General features: G+C 41.3%; 1 protein-coding gene across 7 annotated transcripts in view; it reads right to left on the bottom strand.

The window, feature by feature from the left end:
• The window catches only part of LOC122550039 (sickle tail protein-like), a 710262-nt gene that overhangs the window by 45395 nt on the left and 637778 nt on the right, over positions 1-27089 (bottom strand). For all 7 annotated transcript variants that reach the window (XM_043690462.1, XM_043690463.1, XM_043690464.1 and 4 more), the window contains 4 exons: positions 14723-14853; positions 13409-13556; positions 2267-2813; positions 1932-2112 (listed from right to left, as the gene is read on the bottom strand). In XM_043690462.1, the coding sequence (XP_043546397.1) occupies positions 1932-2112; positions 2267-2813; positions 13409-13556; positions 14723-14853 (1007 nt within the window). The remainder of the gene's footprint in view (positions 1-1931; positions 2113-2266; positions 2814-13408; positions 13557-14722; positions 14854-27089) is intronic.

Genomic DNA, 27089 nt, shown 5'->3' with positions numbered 1-27089 from the left:
ACATGGACATACCCTATATATTCAAGTCGAATTATTTTGACTTCTTTTTAAGGTTAAATTTATGGTGTTGACGACTATATGGATCATACTTTTGAGGGACTGAAATTCATGCCTGTCAAAATTCATACCATATCATTCACAGACGCCCATTTGATCTCTAATCAAATAAAGAAAAACAACAAATTATGGTGTTCCACTCTGGGTTTTCAGAATTACAACAGCCAGTGGACTGGAAGACCAGGAGCAGAGCGGAACAAAACAACCAGCAGATTGGGAAGCTGGAGGGAGATGTGATGGCCAGCAGACTGACTCAAACATTGATCTGTTATCAGTGAAGAACTAGGGTCAACTTTTACATGAGACATGGAAAATTCCAAATACAGGTAATGGCCAAAAATAAGGCATCGACGTTTACATGAGATTGCGTATTACTTGAGTATATACGATATGTGGGTGAATTAGGGATCCAGCATGGATTTTTTTTCAAGCAAAATCATGTTTATCCATCTGGAGTTCCATGAAGTGGGAAACAGAGAGGGTTGATGAAAGTAACGCTGTTGATGTGATTAGCATGAACCTATAAAAGTCATAAAATTCAAAGCCACAAAAAAAGGGGTAAGTGAGGACTACAGCTGCTGGAGATCAGAGTTGAGACAGTGGTGCTGGAAAAGCAGCATCCGAGGAGCAGAAGCATAGACGTTTCAGGCATAAGCCCTTCCTGATGAAGGGGTTATGCCTGAAACATCAATGCTCCTGTTTCTCGGATGCTGCTTGACTTGCTGTGCTTTTCCAGCACAACACCCTCAACAACGAAAGCCACACAAAACACTCAAGAAAGCAACAGTTCAGGTAATGAGAGAGTCAATAACAACATAGATGCAAAATTGACCGAATGATAGAAAACAGAATAATAGATATTTTTCAGTCTGGAAGGAGGTTTGAAGTGGTGTTCCCCAAAGATAGATATTAGAAGCTTTGCTTTTCCCGTTGTATATTAATTATCTAGATCGAGTGGAGGGGACAATTTTAAACTTAATGGATCATACAACATTTGGAAGCATTGTAAACTGAGCGGAGCATAGTATTAAACCTTTAAAAAGAAAATTATGAGGTGATACATTTTAGTGCAAAGTATCTGGAGAGACAATATACAATACAAGGCATAATTCAAAAGGGTGTACAAAAGCAGAGACACCCAAATGTATATGTGTATAAGTTATTAAACATGCAGGAGAACACAAGAGAACATATAGAAAAGCATGTAGTAAACTCAGCTCTATTTATAAGGGTGTGGAATCCAAGAGCAGGGACGCATTGCTGAAGCTCTACAAGATATTAGTTGAATGGTTTTGTGTGCACAGGTCTGGATATCACACTTTAGGAAGGATACAAATGTATTAGAGAGAGTGCAGAAAAGGTTTATGAGAATAGTTTCCGAGATGAGAAACTTCAGTTGAAGGGAGATTGGAGAAGTTAGGCCTGTTTTCTTTCAAGGGGAGTGGGCTAACAGGCAACTTTTAAAACCTCAGCCAAATTATGAAAGATCTGGACAGAGGAGACAGGGAGAGAAACTTTTCCTGCCAGTGAAAATGATCAAGAGATTTAAAGTGATTTGCGAAAGTAGTTAGTACAATGCAAGAAAACCTTATGTAATGACTGCTTCAGTTTTGGAATGTACTTCCTGGAATTGTAATGGAGCCAAATTCAACCAAGCATTCAGAAGGGAACTCAAATGATTATTTAAACATAAGTAAATGTATTGGGTTACAAGGAAAGGACCGGGAAACGTACTAAGATATGATGTATATATGGAGAGCTATTTCAGACACAATGGATTGAATGGCCTCTCCTACAACACAACAATTCTGAGATCAGCTAATTAAAACACCTCAACCTACATTTTTTTTCAATCAAGATGTTAATCTGCATACCTGGTTGTTTTAACCCATCTGGTTCCTCTAGCTTTGTAATTGATTTCTGTTCAGGTTCTACTTCCAAGCTTGGGATTCCTTTCATCATGTTTGCCTGTGCCTCCTCTAGGAGTCGCTCAAATTCTTTTTCATCGTACTGATTCATATTTTGTCTTTTTTCTTCCCACTCTCTCTCTGCTGCCTATAGTCAAAAATAAAATGTAGCTTCTGAGCTTTAAGTACAATTCAACTGGGTTAAGAATATACAAGGATAAAGCAAAGGAAAAAAACTCAAAAAAGGACCCACAAAGTGGAGGCCATTTAATGACCAATTCAGAAATTAATCACAAGAATACCTCTATGGTCATTTTCCGGTGAATGCCCTTTTTGGTACTTGCAGCATGAATTTCATCAATGAAGAGATTTTGACCAGAAGAAACTTGAGTAGTTGATGATGAGCTCTGAAACTGGTGACCTGGAGCACTTTGGATTGGAGTTATTCCATCTGTTGATTCTTGGGATCGTTTTGTCACAGCTGGAGAGGATTGAACCTGTTGAACGGTAACTGGTGCATTTTGGGATTGTTTGGGCATAATCAGAGGACCTTGGGTAGGGTGCAATAACACTGAGGAGTGATGAGATTGGTGAATTTGGACAGGAGAACTTTGGACCTGGTGGACGACCATGTGTGACTCTGATTTCACCACAGAATTCTGTACCTCATGCAGTGACCCTGAGGGGCTTTGAGGCCCAGTTGCTTGCACGAAATTAGTATACTCCTGAACTTGCAAGGGAGAATCTTTGGACATTTCAGACTCCGAAACTGTGGTCACAGTTTCTGTGATGCTTTTCTGCAATGAAGGTTTGGATTCTGTTCCTCTCGAAAGGTCTTCAGTTACAAGTCTGTGAACAAAGTGAATCATTTTAAGACCTAAGCATTTGGTTCGTCATACATTTACACAAAACAAATAAAAAAAGACATTCTTAAAGAATACTCTTGACTCCCTTAGGGTGCAACTTCAACATAATCAAACTTTACATTTAAATAGTGAAGTGATATCTATTGTATTTCTTTCAACTCACTATAGGTATTGATGGACTAATACTTTACTCAGCATATGACAATTATCAATGGTTGTGATCAGTTGAACAACTCATTGAAGGAACAGGTTCTACAAACATCCTCATCTTAAATAATAGAAGTGCCCAGGACATCAGTGGAAATGTCAAGGCTGAAGCATTTGTCAGGAAGATAAACCATCGCGGCCTCCTCCAGAGGTCCTCAGCATTACAGATGCCAGTCTTCAGCCAATTTGATTCACTCCATGTGATGTCAAAAATGGCTGAAGTCTCCAGACACTACAAAGGTACAGGCCATGATAACAGTCCAGTAACAGTATGCAGGTGTGTACTGCTGAACTAGCTGCATCTCTCATCAAACTGTTCCAGTTATGCTTTGACATTAAACCTAACCAACAATGTGCAAAAGTGCCCAGATATGTCATGTCCATAAAAATCATGACAAATCCACACAGAATTACCATCCATCAGTCTGTTCTCAAACCTTAAAATGATGGAAGGTGTTATCAACAGAGCTATCAAATGGTAGTTACACAGCAGTAATCTGCTCACTAAGGTTCAGTTTGGGTTCTGCCAGGGCCACTTGACTCCAGTCCAAATACTGATGCAAAAGCTGAACTCTAAGAGGTGAGATGAGAGTGAGTAGCCTTGACATCAGTGGATCATTTAACCAAATATGGCCACAGGACAGCCCGAGAAAAACTGAAGTCAATATGATGTGGGAGAAACTCCCCAATGTTTGAAGTTATAACTAGCACAATAAAGGATAACTATGGTTGTTGGATTTCAATCAAATCCACCCTGAAATCTAACTGCTTCCTCAGGGTAGTGGCTGAGGACATACGTCTTCAAATGCTTCATCAATTACCTTCCTTCCATCAGAAGTGGGGATGTTCTCTGACAATTGAGCAAGTCTCAGCACCATACACCATTCCTCAGAAACTGAAGCACTCCATGACCACAAACAGCAAGACTTGGACAGATAAGTGGCAAATAAGATTTGAGACACAAAAGTACCTGGCCATGACCATAATCAATAGGAGAGAATTTAATCATCTCTCCTTGACACTCAATGGCATTACCATTACTGAATCCTCTCTTGTTAACATCCTGGGGGTTACCATTGATCAGAATCTGAACTGGACTAGTAACATAAATCCTGTGGCTATAACAGGTTGGAGGCTGGGAATTGTGGGTCAAGTAATTCAACTCCTAGCTCCCCAAATTCTGTCCACCATCTTCAAGGAACAAGTCAGGGAGTATGAAGGAATAGTCCATACTTGCCTTGATGAGTGCAACTCTTCAGACTCAAGGTGGTCGACATGAGTATATTAACACAGAAGAAAGAAAATCAAATTTGCAACCCAATAAGCCTAAACAGTATAGCATCTAACCAAGTTAATGGCTGCAAAGAGGATGTGTTCCTCCATAAAGTAGACAAGAGGCTAATTTATGCAATATTCCAGGACTCCCTCTTCAATGACCTGGTTTTTCATAGGAAACAACATAGAAAATGAACCAGCAACTAATGCATCAACTGTGTTGAGAAAACATTCAATACTTAAAATGTAAAAAAAGTGAGGAACTGTTGGGCGAAGTTCACAGCACAGAATCAGATAAGTTAATTGTTGTTTTACGTGTGGCCTACAGAAAGTCTGCAGTAGTGAGTAGAGTGGGTTCTTTCTTGATTAAATGTTTTTGGAGATATGTTTCTTGATTAAACTTAAAATATAAGCCATAAACTATTAATTTAACCTGGGGCAGTGTTTGTAGAGGAATAAGACAGTGTTATTTTCTGGGTCTGTAGATTGTGAAGGAGCAAAAATGGCCTTTAGTAGAGTGATATGTGCTTCTTGTCAGATGTGGGAGTTTAAAGAGTGTTTAAGGGTTACTGCGGATTATATCTGCCATAAATGCTGTCGGTTGCTAATCTTATCAGATTGAATGGATCAGTTGGAGACACAGTTAGAAGCAATGAAGAATTTGCAACAGCAACAGTAGATGATGGACGGCTGCTATAGGAAGGGGGGAAAGTCTTAGATACAGTACATAGATGAGTTAACTCCAGGAAAGGTAAGAGAGGTAGGCACCTAGGGCAGGAGGCTTTTGTGGCTATACCCATTTCAAACAGGTATGCCATTTTGGAAAATGTAGGGGGTGATGGATTCTCAGAGGAACGTAGCATGAACAGCCAAGTTTCTGGTATCGAGACTGGCTCTAATGCAACAAGGGGTACGTCGGGTTCCAAGAGAATTGTGTTAGGGGACGGTCTAGTCAGAGGTACAGACAGAAGTTGCTGTAGACAGCAGCGAAAAATCATAATGGTATGTTGCTTCCCTGGTGCCAGTATCAAGGAGGTTTCAGAGTGGGTGCAGAATGTTCCCACGGGGGAGAGGGGCTAGCAAGAGGTCATTGTCCACATTGGAACCAACAACATAGGAGGGGAAAAGGTTGAGATTCTGAAAGGAGATTAGAGAGAGTTAGGCAGGAATTTAAAAAGGAGGTCCTCGAGAGTAGTAATATCTGGATTACTCCCATTGCTACGAGCTAGTGAGGGCAGAAATAGGAGGATAGAGCAGATGAATGCATGGCTGAGGAGCTGGTGTATGGGAGAAGGATTCACATTGTTGGATTAGTGGAATCTCTTTTGGGGTAGAAGTGACCTGTACAAGGATGGACGGATTGCACCTAAATTGGAAGGGGACTAATATATTGGCAGGGAAATTGGCTAGAGCTGCTCAGGAGGATTTAAACTAGTAAGTTGGGGGGGCAGTGGTTTGGGACCCAGGAAGATATTGAGGAAAGCGATCAATCTGACACTGGTACAGTTGAGAACAGAAGCAAGTCAAACAAACAAACAGTCAGGGCAGGCAGGGACAAGGTAGGACGAATAAATTAAACTGTATTTACTTCAATGCAAGGGGCCTAACAGGGAAGGCAGATGAACTCAGGGCATGGTTAGGAACATGGGATATCCTGAAGAAGGGCTTATGCCCGAAACGTCGATTCTCCTGTTCCTTGGATGCTGCCTGACCTGCTGCGCTTTTCCAGCAACACATTTTCAGCACATGGGATATCATAACAATTACAGAAACATGGCTCAGGGATGGGCAGGACTGGCAGCTTAAAATGTTCCAGGATGCAAATGCTACAGGAAGAATAGAAAGGGAGGCAAAAGAGGGGGAGTGGGATTTTTGATAAGAGATAGCATTACAGCTGTGCTGAGGAAGGATATTCTTGGAAAAACATCCAGGGAAGTTATCTGGGTGGAACTGAGAAATAAGAAAGGGATGATCACCTTATTGGGATTGTATTATAGATCCCCTAATAAATCAGACAGAAATTGAGAAGCAACCTTGTAAGGAGATCTTAGTTATCTATAAGAATAATAGAGTGGTTATGATAGGGGATTTTAACTTTCCAAACATAGACTGGGACTGCCATAGTGTTAAGGGTTTAGATGGAGAGGAATTTGTTAAGTGTATACAAGAAAATTTTCTGATTCAGTATGTGGATGTACCTACTACAGAAGGTGCAAAACTTGACCTACTCTTGGGAAATAAGGCAGGATAGGTGACTGAGGCGTCAGTGGGGGAGCATTCTGGGGCCAGTGATCATAATTCTATTAGATTTAAAATAATGATGGAAAAAGTAGACCAGATCTGAAAGTTGAAGTTCTAAATTGGAGAAAGGCCAATTTTGACAGTATTAGGCAGAACGTTTGAAAGCTGATTGGGGGCAGATGTTCGCAAGTAAAGGGACAGCTGGAAAATGTGAAGCCTTCAGAAATGAGACAACGAGAGTCCAGAGAATGTATATTCCTGCCAGGGTGAAAGGAAAGGCTGGTAGGTGTAAAGAATTCTGGATGACTAAAGACATTGAGGGCTTGGTTAAGAAAAAAGAAGGAAGCACATGTAATGTATAGACAGGCTGGATCGAATGAATCCTTAGAAGAGTATAAAGGAAGTAGGAGTACACTTAAGAGGGAAATCAGGAGGGCAAAAAGGGGACATGAGATAGCTTTGGCAAATACAATTAAGGAGAATCCAAAGGGTTTTTACAAATACATTAAGAACAAAAGGGTAACGAGGGAGAGAATAGGGCCCCTCAAAGATCAGCAAGGCAGCCTCCTGTGGAGCCACAGGAGATGGGGGGATACTAAATGAGTATTTTGAATCAGCATTTAATGTGGAAAAGGATATGGAAGATATAGAATGCAGGGAAATAGATGGCGACATCTTGAAAAATGTTCATATTACAGAGGAGGAAGTGCTAGTTGTCTTGACATGCATCAAGATGGATAAATACCCAGGACCTGATCAGGTGTACCCTAAAAATCTGTGGGAAGCTAGAGAAGTGATCGGTGGGCCTCTTGCTGAGAGATTTGAATAGTCGACAGTCACAGGTGAGGTACTGGAAGACTGTAGGTTGGCGAACGTGGTGCCACTGTTTAAGAAGGGTGGTAAGGACAAGACAGGGAACTATAGACCACTGAGCCTGACCTCAGTGGTGGACAAGTTGTTGGAAGGAATCCTGAGGGTCAGGATGTACATGTATTTGGAAAGGCAAGGATTGATTAGGGATAGTCAACATGGTTTTGTGCATGGGAAATCACGTCTCACAGACTTGATTGAGTTTTATTTGAAGAAGTAACAAAGAGGATTGATGAGGACAGAGCGGTGGACGTGATCTATATAGACTTCAGTGAGGCATTTGACAAGGTTTCCCCATGGGAGACTGATTCGCAAGGTTAGATCTCAGAATACAGGGAGAACTAGCCATTTGGATACAAAACTTGCTCAAAGGTAGAAGACAGAGGGTGGTGGTGAAGAGTTGTTTTTCAGACTGGAGGCCTCTGACCAGTGGAGTGCCACAAGGATCAGTGCTGAGTCCTCTACCTTTTGTCATTTACAGAAATGATTTGGATGCGAACATGAGGGGTACAGTCAGTAAGTTTGCAGATGACACCAAAATTGGAGGTGTAGTGAACAGCGAAGAGGGTTACCTCAGATTACAACAGGATCTTGATCAGATGGGCCAATGGGCTGAGAAATGGCAGATGGAGTTTAATTCAGATAAATGCGAGGTGCTACATTTTGGGAAAGCAAATCTTAGCAGGACTTTTACACTTAATGGTAAGGTCCTAGGGAATGTTGCTGATCAAAGAGACCTTGGAGTGCAGGTTCATTGCTCCTTGAAAGTGGAGTCGCAGGTAGATAGGATAGTGAAGGCGTTTGGTATGCTTTCTTTTATTGGTCAGAGCATTGAGTACAGGAGTTGGGAGGTCATGTTGCAGCTGTACAGGACATTGGTTAGGCCACTGTTGTAATATTGCGTGCAATTTTGATCTCCCTCCTATCGAAAAGATGTTGAGAAACTTGAAAGGTTCAGAAAAGGACGTTGCCAGGGTTGGAAGATTTGAGCTACAGGGAGGGGCTGAACAGGCTGGGGCTGTTTCCCTGGAGCATCAGAGGCTGAGGGGTGACATTATAGATGTTTAGAGTGAGAGGGGAAATATATAAGAGACCTAAGGGGCAAATGTTTCACACAGAGGGTGGTACGTGTATGGAACGAGCTGCCAGACGAAGTGAAGGCTGGTATAATTGCAACATTTAAGAGGCATTTGGATGGGTATAGGAATAGGAAGGGTTTGGAGAAGGGTTTGGAGGGATATGGGTCAGGTGCTGGCAGGTGAGACTAGATTGGGTTGGGATATCTGGGACTAGATTGGGTGGGATATCTGGTCCAACCCATCCATGCTGATCAAAGGGTCTGTTTCCATGCTGTACATCTCTGATTCTGTAACACCCATCTAAGCTTTGTAATCCTGTAGAGTAAGTAGTAAACTACCAGTCTGCTTCGTTTCTGTAGCCACAGTGCATGTACCTGCTGCAAGCAGTCATAAGTGACTGAAGGAAGAGAGCAGATCACATGCATTAAACTATGGAAGATCATGATCCAAGTCTAAGGGAGTTGGGAAGATGGTATCAGTGTTGTCTACAAACTCAGGAGTGTTGGTAAAAGCTGTTCTGAAATCATTAGTGTTATTACTGTGCCTGTCTGAACCCATTAGCCCCCTCAATAATAACTCAATTAAGTTACACATTCCTAAATGCTAGGATAGCGTGACCCTCAGACATCCTGACAGAGATTAGGTCTACTGTTTCCAATACAGAGGAAATAGATGCACTCAGGTTTGCACAAATGACTGCACAAAAGTCTTAAAATACTTTTAAGATTTGACAAAGAAATTCTATAGTCAAGTTTAAAAGCTGTATAACACACAAGATCAGCATAAACACGTTCCTGGCTATTAAAAGAGTATAAAGACTTTTGAGGTGAGAAATAGCAGTTTTTATAAAGACTACAAATAGGTAAATTTGAAGGAATTCTTAGATGCTGGAGTTCGTGAGCAGGGTTGGGATCAAAGACTAACTACATTTTTTAATGACTCAAAGTATTAAAGAAATCTCTGTTCAGAGTCTTCCATAGAACATGAAACATTACATTACAGCACCATACAAGTCCTTCGGCCCTTGATGTTGCACCGACCTGTGAAACCAATCTGAAGCCCATCTATCCTACACAATTTAATTATCATCCATATGTTTATCCAATGACCATTTAAATGCCCTTAAAGTTAGCGAGTCTACTACTGTTGTAGGCAGTGCATTCCACACTCCTACTACTTTCTGAGTAAAGAACCTACCTCTGTCCTACATCTATCACCCCTCAATTTAAAGCTAAGTCCCCTCGTGCCAGCCATCACCACCTGAGAAAAAAGGCTCTCACTGTCCAACCTATCTTATTCCTCTGATCATCTTATATGTCTCTATTAAGTCACCTCTCAACCTCCTCCTCTCTAATGAAAACAGCCTCAAGTTCTTCTGCCTTTCCTCATAAGATCTTCCCTCCATACCAAGCAACATCCTGGTATCTCCTTTGCAGCCTTTCCAATGCTTCCACATCCTTCTTATGATGCGGTGACCAGAACTGTACACAATACTCCAAGTGCAGCCGCTCCAGAGTTTTGTACAGCTGTAACATGACCTCATGGCTCCAAAACTCAATCCCTCTATCAATAAAAGATAACACACCATGCACCTTCTTAACGACCCTATCAACCTGGGTGGCAACTTTCAGAGATCTATGCACATGGACACTGAGATCTCTCTGCTCATCCACACTACCAAGAATCTTACCATTAGCTCAGTACTATCTATTCCAGTTACTCCTTCCAAAGTGAATCAGCTCACACTTTTCCACACTAAACTCCATTTGCCATCTGTCAGCCCAGTTCTGCAGCTTATCTTTGTCCCTCTGTAACCTGCAACATTCTTTGGCACTGTCCACAACTCCACCGACTTTAGTGTCATCTGCAAATTTACTAACCCATCCTTTTACACCCTCATCCAGGTCATTTATGAAAATGACAAACAGTGGACCCAGAACAGATTCTTGCAATACACCACTAGTAACTGAACTCCAGGATGAACATTTCCCATCAACCACCACCCTCGGTCTTCTTTCAGCTAACCAATTTCTGATCCAAACTGCTAAATCACCCTCAATCCCATGCCTTTGTATTTTCTGCAATACGCTACCATGGGGAACCTCATCAAATGCTTTACTGAAATCCATATGTACCTCAAAGGCTTTACCCTCATCTGCCTGTTTGGTCACCTTCTGAAAGAACTCAATAAGGTTTGAGAGGCACAACCTACCCTTCACAAAACCATGTTGATATCCCTAATCAACTTATTCCTTTCTAGATGACGATAAATCCTATCTCTTATAATATTTTCCAACAGTTTACCCACAACTGAAGGAAGGCTCACTGGTCTATAATTACCAGGTTGTCTCTACTCCCCTTCTTGAACAAGGGAACAACATTTACTATCCTCCAGTCTTCTGGCACTACTCTTGTAGACAATGATGACAAAGATCAAAACCAAAGGTTCTGCAATCTCCTCCTTGGCTTCCCAGAGAATCCTAGGATAAATCCCATCCAGCCCAGGGGACTTAACTATTTTCACATTTTCCAGAATTGCTAAGACCTCATGAGCTTCAATCCCATCTAGTCTAATAGCCTGAATCTCAGTTTCTCCTCCACAACATTGTCAGTATTCACACAGGAAAAAGAAAAAAAATTCTTTAAGAACCTCACCTATCTCCTTGGACACCACGCACAACTTCCCACCATTGCCCTTGACTGGCCCTAACCTTACTCTAAGCATTCTTTTATTCCTGACATACCTATAGAAAGCTTTAGGATTTTCCTTGATCCCAACTGCCAAAGACTTCTCCTGTCCCCCTCCTTGCACTTCTTAACTCTCTCTTTAGGTCCCTCCTGCTAACTTGTAACTCTCAAACACCCTAACTGAGCCTTCCTTACATAAGTCTCCTTCTTCCTCTTGACAAGAGATTCACCTTTTTCAGTAAAACACTGTTCCCTCGCTCGACAGGCACATCCTTATCAAGGACACGGAGTAGCTGTTCCTTGAACAAGCTCCAAATTTCTATTGTGCCAGCCCCTGCTGTTTCCTTCCCCATCCTCTGCATCCTAAATCTTGCCTAATTTGCATCATAAGTGCCTTTTCCCCAGCTACAACTCTTGCCCTGCAGTATACACCTATCCCTTCTCATTGCTAAAGTAAACGTGACTGAATTTGTGGTCACTATCACCAAAGTGCTCACCTATCTCCAAATCTAACATCGAGTGCAGGTTCATAGCTCCTTGAAAGTGGAATCACAGGTGAAGGTGGCGTTTGGTATGCTTTCCTTTATCGGTCAGAGTATTGAGTACAGGAGTTGGGAGGTCATATTGAGGCTGTACAGGACATTGGTTAGGCCACTGTTGGAATATTGCGTGCAATTCTGGTTTCCTTCCTATAGGAAGGATATTGTAAAACTTGAAAGGGTTCAGAAAAGATTTACAAGGATGTTGCCAGGGTTGGAGGATCTGAGCTACAGGGAGAGGCTGAACAGGCTGGGGCTGTTTTCCCTGGAGCAGACCTACGGGGCAACATTTTCATGCAGAGGGTGGTACACGTATGGAATGAGCTGCCAGAGGATGTGGAGGAGGCTTGTACAATTGCAACAATTAAGAGGCATTTGGATGGGTATATGAATAGGAAGGGTTTGGAGGGATATGGGCCGGGTGCTGGCAGGTGGGACTAGATTGGGTTGGGATATCTGGTCGGTATGGATGGGTTGGACCAAAGGGTCTGTTTCCATGCTGTACATCTCTATGACTCTATTTAGCTGGGTTCATTACCCAGTACCAAATTCAAATTCAATGCGACCTCGCCCCTTGTTGACTTATCTAAATACTGTGTCAGGAAACCCTCCTGTACTCATTGGACAAAAACTGACCCATCTAAAGTACTCAAACTATTTCCAGTCAATATTTGGAAAGCTAAAGCCCTCATAACAACTACCCTGTACTTTCGCTCTAATCTAGAATCATCTTTGCAATCCCTCCCTCTACATCTCTGGAACTTTTCGAATGTCTACAGAAAACTTCCAGCAGAATGACCTCTCCTTTCCTGTTTCTAACCTCAGCCTATACTACTTCAGTAGAGGAAACCTCAAACATCCTTTCTGTCACTGTAACATTGTCCTTGACTAATGCCATATCTCTCCCTCTTTAACCATCTTCCTTGTTCTTATTTAAACATCTAAACCCCATAACCTGCAACAACCATTCCTGTCCCTGCTCTATCCACATCTCCAAAATGGTCACAACATATTTTTTGTGACAATGCACAAAAGAGTCATCAGAATGTATATCATTCTTCATAGCTAAGTCTTCACAATATAGAAGGACTCAAAAGACAACTAAACAGGGCAATCAATAGTCAAATAAAAGCAAAATGCTATGGATGCTGAAAAATCTAAAACAAAAGCAGAAAATACTCAAGAAAAAAATTAGCAGGTCTGGCAGCATTTGTGAAGTGGAAAACAGTGACAAGGTTTCAAGTCTTCAGAACTGAACAGTGCAAGAAAGTAGTGATTTTTATGCTGCTAACAGAGAGGGAGGAGCAGCAAGTGGAACAGCTGGTGAGGGTACCCAGACCACAAGACAAGGGAGGTATTTATGATGGTAAAGGCAAGTTGCAGATGTAAAATAACTGTGTATAGGAGAATCTCCCATCTCCTATCTATTTTTCATCTCTCCCTCTATATTAACACAAGCTTTGCCTTTGGCTTTTGATGTGGCACTGACTAGCTGCTCCTCAACTGCAGAAAAATTACCATTTCCCAGCCCTCTTCAGATATAAAGCATTATACCAAAATGTTAATAAACAGCCTGTAATCAAATAGCAATATTTCTCGGCAAATGAAAAATATTTTGTTAAACAATGGTGACCACAATACAATACATATAACAAAGATTTTGTTCTTTTAGCAGTTACCTTCTTAAACCTGTGAGCACCTCAGTCATACTTTTGACTCTCTTTAGTAGACTCTCCAACTTGTGAGGCTCTTCCTTTAAGAACTTCACTGCTTCTACCTCCACACGGAGTACTGCCCGCATTTTATTCTGCAAAGTGGGGAACTCGGCTGGAATAAAGACACAAGCCGAAACTTTCAAACTGTACGTACACAAGGAACATTTCTGGTACTTTACAAACCAAGAACAAGGTCAAAAGAATGCTTCTTATATGCAGCTGGTTTTCTGCCTTCCCAACATTAACAGTTGTCTTTACCCAACTATTCTGCCCAGAGCTTGTGGGCGGAATGGCCTATTTCTGTGCTCCAAGTACAACATAATAATATCAGAGATGGTGCAGCTTATTGATAAAGCATGATACCAATAGCTACTTACCACACTTATTTTGTTGTGCTGTTGCCAAAGTATCACAAATGATATTTGATGATTCACAATGTTCTACAATTTTTGACAAGCTCCTTTTCGAATGCAAGTTGTATTTAGAAATAAAGGAGACAACACCAACAATGCAAGCAACTGTACACATTAGTGGAAAAAAAAGTACAAAACAAACTCAAGAGTCTGCAGATGCTGAACTCTATAATAAAAGCAAAGTGCTGCAGACACTCAGCAGGTCAGGAAGCTTTTGTTGAGAGAGAAACAGAGTTAACATTTCAAGTCGAATCAGACAATACTTCAAATCCAGATTTGAAGAAGCGATACTCAACTTAAAGTGTTAATGGTTTCTCTCTGTATTGATGCTGCCAGACCTTTTGTGTTTTCCCAGAACTTTCTGTCATCTACCTAATAGAACTCTAAAGAATTTAGGACATGAAACATTGTTAGAATTTGAATTTATAGAATACCTTTGACATAGAAAAACATCCCAATGCGTTTAATGAAAGCATAATTATAGGAGGCCAAATTGGTTCAGGGCTGTTTGTTAAGGAAGCTGGAATTTTGGGAGCGGGTGGTTATCAGCAGTGGGAGAAGATAGAAATTGAAATTCAACACATGAACCCTATGAAGCTGATGCATAACTACTACCAGTGCAGTGAAAGAAGCATAAAAGGGTTAAGAAAGAAGAGTACCATGGCGGTTGTTGTCCAGTAGGAAGGGAGTGGTGAAGCTATAAATAATTAAAATACAAGGCTATTTTAAACACTTCTCGTGTTTTGGCAGAGATATTGGCAGATCAGGCACTGATGTTGGTCAGCAATGAATGGTGTGGTGGTTATGCATCATTTTACCTCGTTGCTTTTGTCAGCATTCCCAATGTTCTTATACAGTACCTTACCTTTTAGGCCTGCCAGACATTCTCCAACCTGACGCAGAGCAACTGCACCCTCCTCCACATCTTTTAATGTGATTGTTTGCTGGGTTGAAGAGGCATCCTTACTCAGGCCATCTATGGATTTCTCTAAACCACTGTACATCAAAAAAAAAGAAATTAGAGCAGTAATAATTCTGCTTTTCAACTTTCGACAGTGAAACTGCTTCGATGTTCTTGTTGCCCATGTGAAACATTTTCCCACCATGTGGTTTCAAGGAATGTGAGAAAAAGTGGTGTGCTTTCAGAAGCCTTCAGGATAAAACCATTAAGGTTCCATGTTTGAAACACTACTAGGTCTGTTTTCTTCATAGACACTGCCTGACCACCTAAGTGTTGAGTACTTTGTGTTTTTGATTTTCAGCAGTTGCAGTTCTTTGCTATTGCTAAAGAGATTGACCATTCTGGCACTAAAGTCATTGGGGGTAGGAGTATCTTGACCAACCACACAGAAGTATTTATAGGAATTTATAGGAACCAGAGTTAGCAACTTTGAGGGAGAAAATCCAAGAGGAGAAAGTAAAATTTTTCATTGAACACAAGAGGGCAGCACCTGATCAGAAACAAATCTGAACTCAAATGCTGCATTTCAACATAAATAAGCAACAGACTCGGCCTAACTGCAAAGTCAACTTTAACCATTCTTAACTGTATAATTTGTTGGCTAAATTGATGCAGTGATTAGATAGTGAAATTTCTATCTACAGGAACATTTTTTTCCTCAATTTGCTCATTATCACAACTAGTGGGTTCTGCCTTCAAACACAATGCTATGATACCTGTTATTTGCTGAAGCTGGTTGATAACCAGTTCCTTCCAAGGGGTATATTTCACTGCAGTGGGCATTCCATTCTGTCAGTTTTAACAAAGCATCGCTCTAAGCAATGTCCCGTCACATAGAGACAGCATTGATTTCTTTGGGAAAGTCTTATTTGTAAGCATGACTGTCCTTTACTTACATCTGGCTCTAGCTCCATGTCAGTTGAACTTAATTAAAATTCTGCTCAGTTAGGAACTACTTCAAACAAGGTTATAATTTGCTTCATTTAGCACACACCTGTTATTTACAGCAGGATGGGAGGGTGAGGATTGGTACTTTAAGTTTATAATTCAACTTGTTTTAAAAGAGTTATATAATTTGCTTTAAAAGACAATTTTATGCATGGAGCTTATTCAACTAGAGACTGATCTACACAGCTAAGATAACATCACAGACATCCAGTTTGTCCCGAGTCCAATAACTTGAGTGAGGATTCTGGGCAAAGCATTTGGTCTCATCTCCCTTTTTGCCTTTTTTCTCTGCTGCTCCCATTCCAGCTCCAAAGAGCAAAACACAACTCAGGTTGGGCTCCCTCTACTGGTCACTATACACAAACCCTAGCCAGAAAGTACATATAGGCACATGCAAAATATCAGGAAAGGGCAGGCTAATGTCCATGCTGCTAGTTATTGTCAAAGCTCAAACATAAATAACTGCTTGCAGCTGGCAGTGGTGGGTGGAACACAACAATGAATCAATATTGCCAGAAGAAAATACTATCGAGAGTAAAAAGTACCTCTTATTTGTTCTTGAATAGGTTTTATTAATTATATCAGCCGGAATAGGCCCAATATTTGCAACTGCTAGTATTCATGATTTGTTCTTTCACGTGCTTGGTTAGTTTACAGACAAAGTCTTCAAGCATAGAGAACACAATGTTTGTCAACACAGCAGCTTTATTCAATTAATGCTATAAAACAGAGACAATCAGTGCTGTTATTAAAGCTCCCCTTAGTTCTACTTAGAAATCACAATTTTGACAGCAAGGACAGAGAGTGAACGGTGCATTGATTGCAGGCCTCTTTCTGGTTGACTAAGTTTCACAGGATTATGCTCTGTGACCCAGGAACATTGGAAAAACATCCAAGGTCATTCTCTGGCAACAGAGTTTGTAAAACAGGCATGAGTCCGTCATTCGTGTCTGATAAGGGCCCCAACGTTAGTTTTAGCTAGCCTTTGAGAATTTAGGCTGCTGTTCATTGACTGTATCCAGACCCAGACCAGGTAGAATGCTGCGTCACTCAGATTTTACACAGATGCAGCCTGGTCAATGAAATAACAAGTTGCAAAAGGTTTCTTGTTAAAATCAGAGAGCCAAATTGATCAGGAATGTCCCTCCCAACCCCGAAATGCTCTTCTTGCTAGTGAATGGACATGATCCCCAGCATTTACCAGAGAGCTGGCAAGCAGAGTGATCCAGAATTAACGTGCTGCAAATGGTGCCAACAGTTTATCCAAATAAGTAAAATTCAAAAGGATCAATTTTAGGTTGGCCTTGGGCTTCCCAGTTGGTTGTTGTGCTTTTTGTACAGCAACAATTCTGTGTGTTGGGGCAAAGAGGGTAGAATTTGAAATTTGCCCCAATCACCTTACCATGTACACAAAAATGTCATGATAGAAAATACTCCAGTAAATACATTGTGTAGAAATGGTAGGAATAACATCAAAGCATTGCCACACATTTGATTTGATGGAAAAAGTAGGCTTAATTCACGGATTTAGACTTGTAAAGAAAATAACATTGGTTGAAATGCACTTCAGATTAGCAAAAGATTCCAAGCTCAAAATACAGGATAAGTGAACTGACTAAAGATCAAGATTGTATTTTTAATATAAAATCACAACATAAGAGATAAGGAAGCCCATTCATTTCATCCTTACTGACCCATACAGTAAGATCATAACATACCCTCTTTGCAGCATCCAATGGTTGCATTATTGCTGAGGGATACCCTTCAGAATGGCATGCATTTATCTCCATGATGCAATGATTATGCTACGCCCGTATCATAAGAAAGTGGGACTGGATACTGTAGTACTGGTGAATCCAAAGACATTTACTACAACAGACAACAGGCACACAAGTGTCTGTATCAAGAATAACTGCCACTGAGGCAGTGGTTAGCACTGCTGCCTCACAGTGCCAGAGACCCAGGTTCAATTCCCGCCTCAGGCGACTGTGTGGAGTTTGCACGTTCTCCCCATGTCTGCGTGGGTTTCCTCCGGGTGCTCCGGTTTCCTCCCACAGTCCAAAGATGTGCAGGTCAGGTGAATTGGCCATGCTAAATTGCCCGTAGTGTTAGGTAAGGGGTAAATGTAGGGGTAGGAGTGGGTTGCGCTTCGGCGGGTCGGTGTGGGCTTGTTGGGCCGAAGGGCCTGTTTCCACACTGTAATAAAATCTAATCTAATAAGTGATTACGTTTACAGCAGAGAAGCCACTTTCAAGTGAGTGTCATGCTTCAAATGATCAGAGGCAAGATGGGGTATGAGATCCTCATACAGGTCATATGCTATGACACAATAATGATACCTCTTAAAAGGTAGACTGACATTCTGACTGTAAGACATAACAAAAGAGACCAAACTTTTGTGGAAATTAAGGACTGGATTTTCACAGCCCACTAGAGCTTAGCAGACAACCTCTAGACTTGGCTCAGTGGTAGGGGTAAGGACTCCAAGCAAGCCCCACTGAACTTGTCTGGGATCAGGATCATTCATAAGTCACCATACGCAGCAATCCTTATGTTGGTTGCCAGGCTGTAAAATCATTTTTATGTAGAAAACAAAAAGGTTGGAGAAATGGCATCTTCATCTTGACATGCCACTTCTCTAGCTTTTTTTTTTAAAATGAACTTTATAGTCTGCTGCTTCTTTCACACTGGAAGATCTGAGATTGCTTGATTCATGTGTGACTAATTTATTGAGTTTTTTTAAGCGAGTTTTAACCAGAGTGGATTATAGGGGAACCAGTAGATGTGTTGTCCTTGGACTTTCAGAAGGCATTTGCCAATGTATCTCACAAAAGGTCTGGTGAAAAGAGAAGAGCCCATAATGTTAAAAGTAGTAAATTGGCACAGATAGAGAATTGGCTAACAGGCAGGAATCAGAAAATGTGGATAAGAGCTTCTTTTTCAGGCTGTTGACCTGCAACCAGTGGTGTTCCACAGATATCCATACCTGGCTTCAACTACTTACAATAAATATTCATGACATGGAGGCAGAGAGTGGACACCTACAGCAAAATTTACAGACAATACTGAAACAAGTGGAAGGGCAAGTGATGAGGGGAATACCAACAGTTTACAGAAATACATTGATGGGTTAAGTAAATGGACAAAAGATTGGCAAATAGTATGTATGGTGGGAAAATGCAAATTTGTTTATTGTGTGAGGCAGAACAAAAGAACAGAATATTATCAAAATGGAAAAAACTGCAAAAGGCTGCAGCAAAGACAGGAAGCTAGCACACAGGGGCAACAGGTAATCAGGAAGGCTAATGGAATATTGTTTGGAGTGTAAGGGTCGAGAACTTCAACTGTATAGAGTGCTGGTGAGACCACATTCAGACAACTGTGAGCAGTTTTCACTCCCTTATTTAAGGGAAGATAAAATTTCATTGTAGTGAACCTTCTCTGAACTGCCTCCAATGATCTCCGATATGGAGGGATTATTCTACAAGCAAAACTAAAACAAAGACTAACGGGATTTTACAAGAATGAGAGGTGATTTCATTGAGGCAGACAGGATTCTTAAGGGGCTTGACGCAAATGCTGAAAGGATGTTTCATCTCATTCAGAATCTAGGACCAAGAGCACAGTCTCAGAACAAAGGGGCACCAATTTAAGACAAAATTATTCATTCACAGGATGTAGGCTGGCATTTATTGCTGATCCCTAATTGCCCACAGGGCAGTTAAAAATCAACCACATTACTGTGGATCCAGAATCACATGTAGGCCAGACCAAGTAAGGATGGCAGTTTCCTTCCCAGATGTTTTCTTCCTGACAATCTATATTGGTTTCATCAGTAGACTCTCAATTTAAAATTGAATCTAAATTTTATCATCTGCTAAGGTGTGATTCAAACCCAGGTCCCTGGATCATTAGGAAAAGATGGGGCAGAAGAGACGACCTGGGTGGGTTGCTGTGTTTTACACCTCTTGTGGTGGCAGTGGAAGGTGCCAGGAGTGGAGGGTGGGTTGATGGGGGGGCGTGAGCTAACAAGGGAGTCGCGGAGGGAATAGTCTTTCTGGAACTCAGATAGGGATGGGAAAGGAAATATATACCTGGTGGTGGGGTCTGTTTACAGGTGGCAGAAATGGTGGAGGATGATGTGATGTATCCGGAGGTTGGTGGGGTGGAAGGTGAGGACCAGGGGGATTTTGACCTTGTTACATTGGAGGAATGGGGTTCAAGGGTGGAGGTGTGGAAAGTGAAGGAGAAATACTGCAGGACATTGACGACCATGTCAGAGGGAAAGTTGTGGTCTTAGGAGGCGGCCGCCATCTGTGGTGTTCTATGGTGGAGTTCATCCTGCTAGGGGCAGAGGAGTTGGGAATAAGGGATAGCATTTTTACAGGAGGCAGGGTGGGAGGAGGTGCAGTCTAGGTAGCTGTAGGAGTTGGTGGGTTTGAAGTGGATGTCCATATTGAGTCAGTCGCCGGAAATGGGATGGAGAGATCCAGGAAGGGGAGGGGAGTGTCTGAAATAGTCCAGGTGAACTGGAGTCAGGGTGGAAGGTGTTTGTAAAATTGATGAACTGTTTAACTTCCTCGTGGGAGCACGAGGCAGTGCCAATACTGTCATCAATGTAGCAGAGGAAAAGGTGGGTGTGGTGGTGTAGCTGTGGAAGATGGACTGTTCCACATACCTGACGAAGAGGGAGGCATAGCTGGAGCCCATGACTATCTCTTTGGTCTGGAGGAAGTGGGAGGATTCGAAGGAGAAATTGTTGAGGGTGAGGACCATGTCAGCCAATCGAATGAGTGTGTCATTGGAAGGATACTGGTTGGGTCGGCGGGAGAGGAAAAAACGGTGGGCTTAGAGCCCTTCATCATGGCGGACAAAGGTGTACAGGGACTGGATGTCCATAGTGAAGATGAGGCATTGGGGGCCAGGGAAATGAAAGTCATGGAGGAATGGGAGGGCATGGGTGGTGTCCAAAATGTGCGTGGGGAGATCCTGCACAGTGTCAAGCTACGCAGAGGTAAGTTCACACACTAAACAACCCCACTGCCCTATGGCCGAACACTTCAACTCCCCCACCCACTCCACCAAGGACATTGCTGGGCCTCTTCCATCACCATACTCTAGCCAGAATACTTCATCTTCTGCCTTGGGTAAAGTGATCCCCACAGCACCTTCGTAGCTGCTTTCCTTCATCCAACCATCCCCGCCCAGATTTAAATTGGTCCTGTGTCTCCAAAATAGTCAGGTATTGCATTTCTCTGCACTAGTTGAGACCTCCTGCCACAAATCAGGGGAAAAAATGCAGAAAACAAGATCTATAACTAGGAGAATCATTATGAAGGCAAGTAACGGTACATTAGCAGGTTAAAGGATAATTCCAGCTAATTATTTTCAAGTATCATGATCACTGTTCATTTCTCATTGGAATCTCACTAGATTACTGCCTTAGAAGCCTGCCAACAAGGAGACCTTCTTACAAATAGCTGTACTGCCAGTTACAGAACTGGAATGCTACAGCTAAATTCTATTTTTAATGCATATAAATATTTGCAGAAAAATGCATGTAAACAATGCAACAAACACTTAACTTTAGTCAAATCATTACCCAGATTATTCTCAACAAGTGATCAACTCAAACTACGAACTCTAATTTTGACAATGTTGTCTATTGAACTGGGGATGGTCACCGTTACAATGCATTACTTGGTTCCTAATATTTGCTGTGGGAAGTGATGAACACAAGTTTCCCGCCAGAGAGTGGAGAGCAAAGGCAGGGCTGTCCCAATCGCCAGTTAGTGGCACTATTCTTTTCTAAATTAATTGATCACTATTAGTACTTACTGGGTGAGGATATTAAGATCATGGTGGCCTGGCCAGAGAACAGCACCAAGTTAAGCTGGAATAAAGTATGTCCAACTGAATAAGTTTGGACTGTGGGAGGGAATAGACTACATATAGGTCGGCACAAGATGCGACTAGCCTACTGGGTAAAATGGGTAAAATCATAATTCTTCGAATAAAATGCCTGAGGATGTTAAAGCTTTTAAATTTAGACTTCCAAAAGTACTCATTTTATCTTCCAATCCAGCTGCTTAAAAGCAAACAACAGGAGAGATATTTTTGAGAAAAGGCTAGAATCACTTCAATTTAGTTGTATTTTTTGCTCAATTGTTGAATCATCTTTGGATATGCCTTTTGCATTTCTGGTTCCTCCTTTTCCCTCAAGAACACTTTTCAACTAATACTCCCACTAATGTCCTCCATTTGAGTGCTCATCTGCTGCATGCCTCACCGATGTCCAATTCAAAATGTTTTCAACCCCCAAATCCCACGTCTCTTGGATCTGTTACCTAATTGCCAGCATATGTTTATGTGCAGATTCCAGCTGTTCTCTTAACTGAGAAAGCTTTTTACATCAAAAGCATTCAGCCATCCCGTCATTGACACTGGAATGCGCAAGTGGTTGCAAAAGTCAGAATAGTGTTAACATCTTCTATCAAGTAAAAACAGGGTAAAAGGCTGAGCCTAGTCACATGATGCTGAGCAGCCATGGCTCCCACTGGTCTTCTAAGTTCAACTTTCCTGGCTCCACTGAGTTCCCTTCTAAATACTCCCAAATTGCAAGCCACTATTTATACATTTAATTTATGAGACATGGTAAAAGTATAAAAGCATTTTACATTCTTTTGTTTCTTGAGCTAAATAAAACTGAGACACTAATTGCAGTTAGGTTAAGATGTTGAGGAAAAAAAAGGTTTTATTACAATTTTTATAAAAATCACTGAATGGAGTAAATTTCATGCACTTGCAAACCAATTAGCTGAAGTCACTTATTTCTCTGCAGCTCCCAATTCTCCTCTTCCGTAAGAAACTAGACTTCACTATCTCCCTACATGGCAGCTGGACTGGCTACTGATGGCAGTAGCTCACCATGTGTTTCTCTGGACTTTCAGAGAACTTCACCTTCTCCATCACTTTCCTGCATGTTGCACGGATGCCCCATCCTCTTCCAGCCCTCATACCTGCAAGTCAGCATTGTCAAACCATCAACCTCACCACATTTTCATGGCTGCTTTCAGACTGACCTTTGCACTACACTAGCCCAACAGGGCTTCACTTTGGAGCACCAGGACACTTACAATTTACATCCTTCTGCCAGGTTGCTTTGCTCACATGTGCATCTCATTGTAACCATACTGACTGCATCAGATTAGTGTTTTTTGGAAACTACCAGCTTCTATGTCTTTGTATTAATTTTTAGGAAAGGCAGGCAACTTAGTACAATTTGGAATTCTGAACAGTCAAAAGGAAAAGGATATGCAGCGGTAGGGTTGTTGCAATATCAATTTCACATTTACAGTACTTGCCAGCAACTCACTTGGCAAAAGCACAGCATGTGTTTCAAACAGCTGGCCACGTCTGAAAGTCAATGATCAGTCCTTGGTGCAGTCAAGGTGCAACTAGTCCGTCAGATAAGGGGTACCATCACAGTCAATCAAGCCCTCATTAAACTCCAGTCTAGAGTTCAGCTACAGTCAGTCCTGCAGGTCAGGTGCAATCGATCCTGGTGCTGTGGAGACGTCAGTTGGGGTGTAAGGCAATGAAAACACTTTTTTCCTGCAAGGAGATGCAATGGATGGAAGAGCAGTTAGTGGTGCTGATGAGCACAAGAGATAGTGAAACGTCTCCACTGATTGAGTAGGAAGTGCAGAGGCCAGGAACAATTTATTAATTGGGAAAGTGAAGTGTGCAAGGGCCATTGAGCAGAGGTGATGCATACAATAGAGAGTATTGTCCGTGAGTCTTGGTGAGATGAGTGGGCAGTGGTAAAGTTAGAGTGAGTGGGCGCCTGACGAGAAGCTGGCAGCACTTACTGTTGCAGAGGACTGAAGTTCTTTGACTTCCTCTCTGCAGGAAGCTGCCCTGACCTAGGCTGCCATCTTGATCCAGACTAGCTAAGTCTGGTAGCATGGTCTTTTTCAACAACCAGTAGGAGAAGCAGCATCAGCACCTCTAGGTCTGTGTTGCTGAGTTGAGGAACCAACTTCTCTGTGCCATTTCCTTGGGGATAACAGTACAGGACCATAGCATGTGGGGCAATTCCTGGCTTGCAGTGTTTCAAGTGCTGCGGAGCTGGGATGTTGGATGTGATACCACCAACATGAACATCACAAAGTCCGATCCTCTGCAAGCACTTCCATCTCTCGTGCCACACAATTCTGAGATATAGGCATCGCAGAGCACTGGTGCACAATGAGTCAAAGAATGAAGAATTGAATGAGAATAGATGGCATTGGTCATGGAAGCCAGCTCACCATGAATTGCAATAAAAAAAGTTTGCCAGAACGAGAAAATGACACCTCCAGTTTGGAAATTATAAATTCAGAACAGAAGTTAGTGAACTCCTATGGATTTTCAAACCCTCACTTCAATCAAACACTGTAAATCCATTTTCCAACACGATGCTGAAATAGATTAGGAAGGACTTTGGTTGAGGATATAATTTTCAATGAATTAGCAAACCACATGTGAAACAGCTACTGAGTTCTCCAACTGGTATCAGTGCCACAGATGCAGAATTTATGCTCCTGAATTTTAGAGTGATACCTGCTGGAGTGCATTTGGCATTTATGTATGCTTATTAATACTGGTTTGGGGTGGGGTATGAATGGGGAAGTGGTGTCGATAGTGTTTGGAGTGGGTTGGGGGTGCTGGGTGGGGGGGGAGGAGGAGATTAAGTATAGGATTGCATAGAGTGGAGCCTACCGTAGTGCAATAGCGTGCCAGAACAGTCTACGGTTCTTGTGAAAGAATGGTTGCTTGGGTGAACTTCGCCAATGACATAAATAGACCAGAGCAGGAAGTTTTTAGTAAATGAGAGAATGGCGGGAGGAAAATTAAGGGAAATCCCATTAACACATGTGGAAAGGAAAAAAAAGATGTGAAGAAATTGAGTTGTACCTTCATTAAGAAACTTGTACAAGAACTAAAGCAGAGGTTGTAAGAGTGAAGGATCAGATCAATGGAGTGCATATCACATAATTATGGTTTCTCAGGTGCTCAGCATTAAAAAGAAAACAAGCCAGCCAGGACTGCATGACTCAACAAATACAGAAAGGGAGAGACTGACTGATGATGTAAACTTCAATCTTAGTAGCTCACTTCAAAGCAAGATGGAACAAAACCAATTGGCAACACAGAGAACAAAGTCTGGGAAGTCTGCCGAACCTCCTGTGTATTAGCCACAGAAGGAAATACTGCACCACCCATCAAATGCTTGAGTGTGCAGCATTTTGAAATTTTCAACACATCCTGGCACATCCCACAACCTGAAGTCATTTTCATTGTTTCCGAAATAGACAAACAAACAATGGGCTTTACACAGCAGCTTTCTGTAAAATTGAGCTCTCATACATGGGCAACCTTTCTAATCTCCAAAGCCTGGTGGTGAAGGATAGAATGGAAGCTAATCTTTATAAACACTTTAAGCATTTACATCAAGGAGAGGTAGACCCTTACAAAAATTCCTACCCTAACTCACCAGTTTCAGTGTGTTGCTACTGGCTAAATATGTGAAACCACAGTTAATGTCAACCGTCTGTATACAACTAAAAATTGACTCACTTGATTTCTAATATGCTCATTCTATTCCTAGAAAGATGGTTATGTTTAGCTTTTGCATTGATTTATTGTTGTCTTTGCATCAAATTTTCTAAAATTACAAGAGTTGCTGTCAACTCCTACCCAAAACCCACTGTTGTCAGTCAGAGAGATTTTTGGTATAGTGAAGAGCTTTTGTTGACAGTGCTATCTGTCTGTCTCCCCTTTCATCCGGTTCAGATTGGGAAAAGATTGGAATTCACATAGTCTTGGGTCAGTTTTTTTGAAATAAATTAGTGATTACACTAAGGCTTAGGGAGTACAACATTGGAATTTGCAGCAAAATAATTTGCATTTGGATAGAAGAGAAGGAGGATTGTTAGAGATTCCAGGAGAACATAGAAAGTGGAATGGGAAATGTGTTTCTGGAAATTTTTTAAAAGTACCAATTGATACAAAGGCAAGTCATTAAGTTAGACAAAATAGATACAAAGATAGAAAGACAAAGCAAAAATGATGCAATTATTAAGGACAAAGTAATGGTAATTGAAAGGTGTAGACTACAGGAAAAATCGATTGAGGGATACTTACAAGAAGAAGCAAAAGACAGACATCATTTAGAAAAGAGATCCATACAAAAGATCATAAAATTTGAGATGCAAAAACAAACAAGTGTAAATTTTTAAAATTGAACCCTGATCTCCCATGAAAAGGTAGAATAATAAGTGATTCCAAGAAAGTTGGATGTGCACTTGCAGGAAGAGTATGTGCAAGGCTATAGATATCAGGTAGGAGTGTAGTTTTAAAGAGACTACTCAATGGAGAGATATATGGACTTGCATTAAATGATCTCCTTCCAAGTGCACAACCAAAATTTCAAAACAAAAGATCTTCCGTTCATTCTTTGCAAGCATTGCACTGGGAGACATGTGTCTTCTTAAATGCCCAGCAACTTGCTGTGTTTCTTTTGCAAATTGTACAGTAACTGAAACTGCAGCCATCCATTTAAATGAAGACGAGATTTCATTTCACTAAAGCATTTGTTTCAAGCCAGCAGTCAATCTATCACCTTTTTCTCATGTCCATATTTCATTGAGAGTCTTTTATGCCACAATGTATGCACTCAGTGCCTCCAGTGTGTGGCATCTCACCTAAAATAGATCTATCTCCTCTCACCACTGTCTCCACAAGTGCCAGTATTTTATTCACTAAAGTACTTTTAACAGTCTCTTTATTTTCCTAGCTTTTTAAGTTAAGGATAGCATTTTGCGTTCTCACTCCCATCCAAAATATTGTGTAACCAGCTGCACTATAATATGCAACAGGAAGCATATGATGTATCATTAAAAATGATTAGATGCATGTTTTTTGAGACTTCCAGGGGCAGGAAGGTAATGACACATTTCTGTAGATACCACCTTTTTAATGCTTGTTTACCCCGAAAATATTCTCTACTTTAGAGGATTTCATCTTATTTAATGCCAACACATCAAACTTGCAATTGGTCTGGTCAACAAATTCACACCTAGTTGAATTGGTGAAAGTGTGCAATTGTTCTCTTTTCCTTAAATGCAACAACATATTTCCATGATGATCTTGAATAACTAAATGGGTTAATACTGTTACAAACAATGTTATAACAATTTTCCACATCTGATTAACTATATAAAGCTACAAATTTAAAAACACAAAAGCCTAACTTCAAAACTTAAATTCTGTTTTAATC

Source organism: Chiloscyllium plagiosum, chromosome 5, assembly GCF_004010195.1.
Source record: "Chiloscyllium plagiosum isolate BGI_BamShark_2017 chromosome 5, ASM401019v2, whole genome shotgun sequence".
Taxonomy (NCBI): domain Eukaryota; kingdom Metazoa; phylum Chordata; class Chondrichthyes; order Orectolobiformes; family Hemiscylliidae; genus Chiloscyllium; species Chiloscyllium plagiosum.
Note: the sequence above shows the minus strand (reverse complement) of the source record. Positions and strands in the feature narration are given on the sequence as shown.